The 9994-nt window shown below is 39.9% G+C and overlaps 1 protein-coding gene across 3 annotated transcripts in view; it reads left to right on the top strand.

The window, feature by feature from the left end:
* The window catches only part of nlrx1 (NLR family member X1), a 33931-nt gene extending 25447 nt beyond the window's left edge, over positions 1-8484 (top strand). For all 3 annotated transcript variants that reach the window (XM_061681681.1, XM_061681680.1, XM_061681678.1), the window contains 3 exons: positions 781-1032; positions 1336-1546; positions 6965-8484. In XM_061681681.1, the coding sequence (XP_061537665.1) occupies positions 781-1032; positions 1336-1546; positions 6965-7102 (601 nt within the window). In that variant the 3' untranslated portion in view covers positions 7103-8484. The remainder of the gene's footprint in view (positions 1-780; positions 1033-1335; positions 1547-6964) is intronic.
* Positions 8485-9994: the final 1510 nt, after the last annotated feature.

The raw sequence follows: 9994 nt of genomic DNA, 5'->3' as shown, positions 1-9994 counted from the left end.
TTTAACACATTTGTTTGTCTATTAATTCAATATGTCAAGTCCCTTAATCCCTCAGTCATAGAGAGAAATGTACAATCAGTTGTCTAATAATTGTTATTTTTATGTACGTTTTTGCAGCAGGGTGGCTAATGTGTTAGATGCTAGGAAATGCTAAATGATGCAGGTTTTTAGATCATCGAATTCCAAGTAGAAAATGTACTCAAGACTCGTAACAATTAAATATGGGGGAAAAAAGAGTGCAGGGTATCAGACCTTTACGCACCAAGATAAACCTGCAAACATTAGGGTTGAATCTGGTAAGTAGTAGCAATAACTGCAGTCCAGTTCATGCGAAGATTTTGAGGCCATATTCAGCATATGAAAAAAATCAGCACGTTTGCATTTTTCAGCATGTTTGCTTTTCTGATTTAGGTCTAAATATGGTAGTGTTACCCCCCCCCCCCCCCCCCCTGCCCCCCACTAGTACTGTCTTTTACAGTATATACATAGAGAATGCTTGCGTGTAGTATGTGTGATGAGGACAAGCGGTATAAAACAAATGGATGGATGGATGGATAACGTAATTAAATGATAGTGAATTAAGCATCATGATGATGTTGGCTCTTGCGCTACATTGGTTCTTTTTTCATGGCACAGTTCCAGCTAGTATCAAATTGCTTATGTATTCAATATCACACAGGGGCCACAATCTGTCAACATGGCACCAGGGTCTTAATTTGTCCCCATAAAAATGAATCAAATACCACAAATGTCTCACTTTCTCCCCGTCCACATTTACAGACTATGTGACAACCCGCTGCTAGACTCTGGTGCGTGCGTTGTTTTGGAGGCCCTTCCGCAGAACCTGACCTTGAGGCATCTCACCCTGATGCACACCGGACTAGGGGATCAAGGGGCCCTCGAGCTGGCTGAGAGACTTCAGCAGCACACTGGACTCCAGGAGCTCAACGTTGCCTATAACAACATCGGAGACAACGCTGCTCTGGCCCTAGTGGATGTTTGCAGGGAACATCCCAGCATTCACACTGTGCAGTAAGAGACTGTCAGACAGCGGTGTATAATTCTGTTAGTTCAAGCAACAATAACATACCATCACACTGCAAAAAAATGGCTGTATTATTTTTTTTTTTTTAAGTGTGTTAACTGCAACCGTTACTGAGTCATTATGATGGTATAGTTTAGCTTACCTAGCTATACTAAACAGATCCAAAAATAGACATTGCATTGATCAAAGTAGGTGATACATATGTTTCAAATCCATTATTCTTTTCCCCAAAATAAGTAAAACAGTGCTTTTTGGTTTGTTTGAAACTCACAAATGGTCTGTTTGTGTAGTTTGTACCTGAACCCTCTGAGTGATGTTGGCAAGCAGTCCCTGTACGTCCGAGGCATCGCCAAGAGCCAGAGCGGCAGTGGGCGGCGAGTCAGGGTCCTGGCAGCTGTCACTGAGGGATCTGACCTCTCAGATGACTGGCACCCCATTCTCAGTGTGATTCGCGAGAATGCATCATCCTGGGACAGGGAACGTGTCAAACAGCAGCTGAAGGTAAAACTCTTACTTCAAAACACTTTTTTAAACTAACTTTTTTCCATTCATTGTAATGATATGACTGTTGTCATTCCCTGGGCGCAATGGTGGGTCCAATGTTTTCCATTCCCCATTCCACCCCCCTAACTGCCGCTCTCACCGACAAAACAACAATATCCATATGTAGATAGGTAATTCCTGGAATAGATGCAGCAGAGTGCAGTGTCAGTTTTACGGTAGTTCTCGTCAACACAATTCATCAAGTTACAGTACGTGACATGCAGCAGGGGTGACCACAGCGTGTGGGCTACTTTTAAAACTATGCTAATGCTAAATATGCATTGATTTACACATATATTGAGTATTTCTTTCTTTTCTTTTTTTAAACCTGTTCTGTTCAGCTGCATGGCCTTGCAGGATAGTGGCTCTGTATGCCTTTGTGCTGGAACAGTTTTGGTGTGCAACAGGGGAGTTTGAAATACTCCCTCTGCTTAATTTTCTATATATATATTTTTTAATTAATCTGATGTTTATTTAAATGGAGCCGGACAGAAAATGGTTTGAGGGGACAGACGGGGACTAGGGGTGAGGACATAGTGAAACAATGTAAATATTTAAACACAAGTAACATTACAACAGTTATTTGTAGATTGGGGGGTGGGGGTGGAGGGGGAGGGGGGACAGCCGGTGAGGACATGCAATAACTACCCAAGGGTACAGATAAGAGACGACAGAAAAGGGCAGGACAGGATGTGGGAAAATGAGCAAGGCAGTGCGCTACTGTCGAGTGGAGCGGTGGGATTCCTTTTTTTTTTTTCCGTGTCGAAACACCTGTAAGAACGTGTGAGTTGATATGTTCGTATAACCTGTGTTGTCATATGTGATCCCAGCAAAGGTAATTAAAGTCTATAGTGTTTCTATCGAACTTATGAGCGAATGAACACCATATCACATGCATGCTAGTCAACTGGTGTACGGAGTTGCTGAGCCGGCACATCAGAATCATCTTTCCGAGTATGTCCGAAAAAAAAACACGCAAGGAATTTGTCTCCGGTAGCTGGAGCCGCTCGAGTACGACAACAGACAGTCAATTGACAGAGAACACTTTTGAGACATAAAGACTTTGACAAAAAAAAAAAAAAAAAACAGTCACTGAGCAATAAAGAGCTGCTAGTTATCTGGTAATGCCGGTACATTTTTTTTTTTTACATTGCGCAAAAAGATGCAGAGTCCTCTAGCACCGAGAGTCGAGGGAGGGTGAGCAGCCTCCTCCACCCACACACACTCTTTCTGAAGTTAATTGCGGAATGTTTAGTTTTTCTAAACAAGTTTCAATGTCGTTTTTATTTGGCTTGTTATGGGATAAATATAAGCTACTGTAGTAGTTGTAAAATATTAATATCCTGTGGCAACTGAATACATTTGCCATTTGAATCTTGAACAGATATAATGAGTGTTTTTTTTCTTTGTTCATTTTCCTAATTTATTATTGTGCTCGAAATTAGTGTATCTTAGCTGCTGTAGTAGGAATGCCGTTCTTTTTGATAAGAGTTGTCAAGTTGTTGTTTAGCAAAGTTGGTTCCTAATTAAGTCTGTCAGGACTCATTGCGTATTCCTCTGAATTGTTTGATTTTCATCTCCAATTCATTTTTATTTATTTATTTATTTTTTTGTTCTTGTAGGAAGAGTATGAAATGATTTTTCCTCAGATTACAGCTTTCCCTGTTTCCCAAAAGTAAGGTTGGGGATATAAGTTGTGGGATCATTTATTTCTAGAAAATCTTCCCATTCCTTCCTTACAAATATATCGAACTCTGGATCTTTCAGTCGAAGAGTATTAAAGTGCCAGGCAGAGAGAAATGGGAGCATGATCGCTAATTATTATTGGATGTATTTTGGAAGTGCTGTTTCGAGCAATTGAGTTATTTGTACGAAAGTCGTCAATTCTAGAGAAGGAGCGGTGAACTGAAGAAAAGAAAGTGTATTCCCTTTCTGTATGATTTTTATTTATTTTTTTAAACTCTCCATATGTCAGCGAGTCCGAAATCATGCATATATTCGGCTAATATTCGGGAAGACTGCGATTGTTTGGAATAAATACTATATTAAAGTCGCCACCTATAGTAATTGTTGAATTAGTTGACAAATTGGTCAGATGTGAAAAAAGTGTGTGAATAAAAGTTGGATCATCAATATTAGGGCCGTATACATTAGCTCGTGTATAATTTGTAAAATATAGTTGAATGAACAATTATGTATCAGCCTTCCGGGTCAATTATTGTGCTTTTTAGTGTCAAAAGTTGTCATTATGAATGAACGATTATGAATAAGTATTGAGACTCCTCGTTGCCTGCTGTTAAAAAGGACTTACTGAAATTTAAATCAGATGGGTAATTTTCTTCAGATTTTGACAAATGGGTTTCTTGTATGACGAAGAACTGAGGTTTTAATTTCGTGATATAATCCATAATGGTCATTCTCTTTGCCAGCGAACGAATCCCATTTACATTCTATGAGACAAAAGTTATACTTGACATGTTAATAAGTGTGCAAATGTTACCAATTGTGAATGTGGGACAATCTGTGTGAGTGTATCATCTATACGTGTGTGGGAAAGATGGCTAACTCTCAGAAATATATATCCAATGGGAACTTTCTTACTATATAGCTGGTAATATGAAGTTGTGTTAGGAGGTCTTATGTAGTGCGCTATATGAGTTCAGCGTAGAAAAACCACAGAAACGGAAGACAAGGGAATATATCACACGAGTTAAACATACATGCACAGGTGACATCCGAATGCATGTGCGTATGGCGGGGACAAGGGAGGGGGGGAGTGAGCATTCGGCAAGTGGCGGAGCGACGGGTGCGATAAAGAGAAAAAGAAGTACCAAAGAGAAAGATAAGTGAGAAGAAAACAAGGGAAATAACCCGTCAATGAGTGGAGGGTGCAATAGGACGTGCGCAATTCCCTTTCCCCCCCCCTAAACAAATTACTACACTTTTTTTTTTTTTTTTACACTATACACCAAATATTAGAGCATATTAGAAAGGAATACTCATCTCTTAGAAAGCCAAGGGGTGACTTTGGAACCGCAAAACAGTTGACCGTCCATGTCTAGTTTGTCCACAATCAAGTGAGGCGCGTTTTCCTTGTTGCCGGTAATTTTTCGTTAGAGGATACAAGAGTTTTGGCGTCGCTCGTTGATTTTGCGTGGAAACTGGCCGTTCATCCCAAACTGTGTACCCTTCAGCTCCCGTCCTTTTGACTTTACAAAGGTTTTCTGTTGGAAATGTTGGAATTTGCCAATGATGACTCCCTGCTCGTGGTCCTCTTAGCCGGTGTACTCGGTGGAAGTTGATGTTAGCGAGTGTCTCCTTCGGGATTTTTAGCGCTGTTGACATGAAGTTTTTTTTACTTGGAGCCTCCGGATTATCGGGTGTACACTCGGAAATGCCGGAAAAGATGAGGCTATCCCGCATGCTTCTTGACTGTAAGTCTAGCATAGCTTCTTTGATTTTTTTTTGGTTTCTTTCAAGAGAATTTCTACCTCCGTTGTCATCACTTTCATGGCTGACTGAAGCTCGGCATTGTCTTCTTTTAGCTCTTTGACTCGTTGGTGCGTGAACTCCAAGATGGTCTTGAGCTCCTTAATCTCCTGGTGTAATAGATTTGAGAAGTGATAGCTTCTTATCAACGGAGGAGAGGATTTCAATATGGGCGTCGAGAGAGCAAAGTTGTAAAGTGCTAGTGGCCGAATTAGCCTTTTTTTTCTTTTCAGCGGATTGCTGGGGGGGGGGGGGGAGAAAAAAATCTATAATAATAAGCCCCGTAATCAGAGAATTAAAAACAATGGATGAGGAGGAAATTAAGACGGGTTTGCTAATCTGATTTTGCAGCGTAGCCAGCAAAATTTCGGCTGGGAAATCTCGCAAACTCGCAGTGTCAGAGCATGTCGCGGTGTCCGTAGTCTAGAAAGTGAGTATTTCTATGTACAATACACAGTAAGTTGGTGCACTTTGCTTAACTGCATAAACCTTTGAATGTACTGTATAGTACAACTTTTTTTTGTTCATCATTAGCTTACTCTGATGACCTGCATTGAATGGAATCAGCCAAAAATGTGTCGTCCAGACATGAGCTGCAGATAGCCAGAATCAAGCACACCTTCAAATGATCATCAGTCATGTTGGAACAGTATTTGGATTTCATCATCTTCATGTGGGAAAAGGCTGACTCGTATGAATGAGCAGAGCCAAATAATGTGGTCAAGGGGGTAGCACATAGCCTGATGTTGGGTGAGTACCGGTAAATCCATGAGTCCTGGACGTGACCTCAATGTTACAGTCAGCTTGTCGTGTCAAAACCTCGTCCTTCACTCCAGACGGGTTCAGATGAAACAGTTACGCAATAAATAAATGTCAGTCTTCCCGAAAAGGGGTAGCACATGAACATAGCGACTCACTCCAATAAAGCAACTGGAATTTTAATTCTTTCACCTCTCTCTTTCCCAGCTAAATTATCAGAGGAAAGTCGGTGTCATATTTTTTTTTTTTTTTTTTTTTTAATTTTTTTTTTTACAAATAGTCTGAGAACTCTGCTCCACATTTCTCTTCTTCAGATTAGCAATGGTAGACTTGCAAATGGGGCACTTCGAATAGGACATTGTAAGGGGAAAAAGTCCTCCTGCCATTCCGTACGGAAGTAGTAGGTGCTTGTCCTGTATGTCAATCAAGTGACAAAAGCTATCGTGAGGATGGCCGATAGGCTGATGTATATATCTTTTTTGTTAAAAGCCATGCGATCAACCCACACGATCTGTGCGATCGACATAATGGGCATCCCTGAAAACAGTGTCCATTTAAAGGTTTTGGTACTTCTCTTGAGTTTTTGGCATATTTCTGATAACATAACAGAAGTCTTATGTTATGCACCATGTGCAGTGGAAACTCCAAAGTCGGATGACTCTCAAGTCATACAGTTTGGAGTTCATCCAAAATGTTCATTTAAAAAAAATAAATAAATAATAAATGCCCCAAAGGGCAATAGGGTACAAATAAGGGCAAAAAAAAGAGTAGTGATGACTGTGGAACCGGAAATTTAACCTGTTGCAGCTTTGGATGATACAATATGGCTAAAGCAATAACTGAACTCTCCATCAGTGAGAAAAAGAAGATGACGTGTACATCCCAAATGTAAATGTGGAGTTTCAACTTTTCAAAACATTTCAACTTTCCAAATTTCTGCATTGAGAAATTAACACCTGCACAGGCAGTCAACTTTATCATTAGGTGCAGCTGGAGCGGTCCAAAGTATTAAAACTTATTGCCTGTAAGTACCCTGTCAGCTGATTGCTAGCAGAGTGATTAAATTCATTAGTTTGATTGTGTTTGATAAGGATGTGATTCTCAGTCATCCAGTCTTCTCCTGTGCAGGTGTTCCTCAGGGATCTGGAGTGGGGACGTAAACAGCAACAGAGCCTCCTGAAAAAGCTTCACTTCCGAAGGGTGGAGAAAGGCGTCCGTCAGACGCTAAAGATGTTGGAGAAAGACACGCCCCCCCCATTTGCATGAGCCAACAAGTCAACGGTATAAATTCAATCAGGCTACTTTTCAACATTTATGATGCACTTTCAAAGTCACCACTAGGTGCGGTCCTCCAGACGGGTGTGCGTGTCATTAATTTTTAGCTGACTGTGTCAAAATGTGTGTGAACCCAAAAAAATAAAAAAAAATTTAAAAAAATCAGCAGACATTTACTGTATATTACTGCAAATGGTAATACATTGCCTAATCATAAGATGAATATTCCTAAAAGGAAAATACTGTATTACAAAAGCACAAGAAAGGAAAATGTTAAAGAAAATCATAATCATTGGTTGGTTGCATCTTTTACTTATATTGGGCATTTTTACCTTTTTTGTTAAGAGTTACTCAACATGCATGAACGCATTTTAAAAAGCTTAGATTCTCCAAGTGCTTTTGAGAAATGATTTGCATTTCAGCCTTTGCTACAACCGTTTAGAAAAGGTGGAAAGACTGGATTGAATCAGCAGCTCAAAGCTGTCAAATTAAGTTGTTTAGCTACTTTTTCGGTGGAAGCGGGTTTTGGTAGCAGTAAAAATGTGTTAAATGTGTTGCTCATGCCGCAGCTGCAGTAAGTCCGCTGTGAGTGTTGAGGAAGTGAAACGTGGCCACGCAGCAAAAAAAAAATATTTCTATGGTATGGTGTCAGGAGTCACATGATCCAGTTTTAATTATTATGTTAACATATTGACAAAGTGATGTTTAACTTGCACTTGCGTGTAAAATGGATTTCCAAGCGAGCTCATTTTCATATGTGCTCTACAATTTGCTTTTCTGCAGTCATTCACTGCTGATATAAAGCTGCTGCTCATACCCAATTACCACTTCCTGGATGTCAAAATACATCACAAAATGGAAGGAGACATCAGGATTGATGTGTAACTAAGCTAAGAAATATAGTTTTCCTAAGTACTTTTTGTTAATGAATAATTTTAAAACATGCTCCTGATCATGTAGAATGGTGCATTCGTCATTCAGTATTCTGGAGGAAGTTTGTCACCCACCTAATTTTTTTTAAAAGTGACACATTTTATGCGTCTTTCCTGCCACTGTTTTTTGATATGATTATTTGTTATTGCAGAAGATGGATTAACCATGGTGCAGTGCTGCCTAATTTATTTGTATTAGATTTTATTATTATTTTTTTTTCCATTATAGGGTGTGTCATCTAAAGACACAGTATTGTGATGCATGCCCTCTGCTGTGTCTGCTGGAAAAAGAACCAATAATTGTCTGTCTGTAGAATTTCAATTTCTGCCTTTGAAATCTTATGCCATGAACATTTTTGCCTTGTTATTGTTGTAACAATACATTTTGTAAGAATACTAATCAAATGCAGACAATTGAATCTTCCTAGCTCCTAATAAAAAGTCACCTATTGATCTCTCAGTTGTCTCAGTACTCTGTATTAAATACAAAATACATACACTGTACCTCCTGGTGGGATGCACAAGCTTCCTGTCTTTAATGCAGATTTGCCGCAGGGTTGAAGTCAGGGCTATGTGGGCTCAAGTCAAGTTCGTCCGCACCAGAACCAACCATGCCTTTATCACCTTTCTTTGAACACTCGGGGGAATCATGTTATGTTATGTGCTGTGCTAGATTAATCTATTTGCACATACTCCTCCCAAAAAGCACAAATGAAATCCCCAGCAATGTAGCACATTTTTCAGCCGCGATGCTGGTTGCGCCTGGTTAGTAGTCAGTCAGTTTGCACAAACCTTTAGTAAATCAGTTCCTGAGTGTTAATGCTAACTCGAGCTTGTCCTGAAATAGCCCTAGTTAGTTATTCTTCCATAGGCATCGATAGGCCCGTGCACAGGCATATTTGGGGCGTGTGCTCACGCTAAAGAGAAAAACGACGACAGAATTATTCATACAATTAGGGAAAAAAAAAAACTGAATATTATGTACCGGTATTTATTTCTGTTAACACAATTAACACAGTCAATAATAACTCTATTAACAAAAGAGGTGATGGGCAGCATATGTGTACTGCAGATCAAGGAGGGGGATAATGCTCACAAGAACTTAACTTAAGGGCTGTCAGATGTCAAAACACTTGAAGTAGCAATGTGACAAGATTTCCCCAAAATGAGTCTGTCAAAAAATGCTAATAAATTTGGAAAATCCGATGGTGAGTTTCGGAGAAATTGAGTTTTTGTGTAGGCGGGAAAAAAATAGCATTTTTGGGAAATCTTTTTGTGTGATACCGCCCATAGAAAATTGGTCATAAAACATCTTCAAATTAGAGTAAAACAGTCAAACTTGATTATTTCTCAGCATACAGTATCTCCTGGACCTTAAAATTTTGTCTGCTACTCGGGGACCGCCTTTTCCTATTGGCTGACAAGTTTCAGTTAAAAATATCCACCACTCGCCAATATGGTTTGAAATTCTGAGGGTTTCTCAAAGTCGATGCCTCAAAATTACCTTGACGTTTTAAACGGCGTCACTTGCCCTAATAGCTTAAATGTAAAAAAAAAAAAAATTCATGAGAAGAGCAGTGTGAGCAGGCGAATAGGTCGTGCAAAAGTAATCTTTTTTTTTTTTTTTTGTCCATTTATTTTTGGTATGGAGGATTTTAGAGGCGTTTGAAGTGCTCATTCAAATTTGCACAAAGAGGGCAGCCACTTGTCACATTGCTCCTTTGAGGGGGGAATTGATGACACAGAGGGTTCCAGTAATGGTTCCATCCATCCATTTTCAATACTGCTTATCCTCACTAGGGCCCCGGGTGTGCTGGCGCCTATCCCAGCTAACTCTGGGTGAGAGGCAGGGTGCACCTTGACTGGCACCAGCCAATCGCAGGGCACATATAAACAAACAGTCACATTCACACCTACGGACAATTTAGAGTCTTCAATTAACCTCCCATGC

Source organism: Phycodurus eques, chromosome 7, assembly GCF_024500275.1.
Source record: "Phycodurus eques isolate BA_2022a chromosome 7, UOR_Pequ_1.1, whole genome shotgun sequence".
NCBI classification, from domain to species: Eukaryota; Metazoa; Chordata; class Actinopteri; order Syngnathiformes; family Syngnathidae; genus Phycodurus; species Phycodurus eques.
Note: the sequence above shows the minus strand (reverse complement) of the source record. Positions and strands in the feature narration are given on the sequence as shown.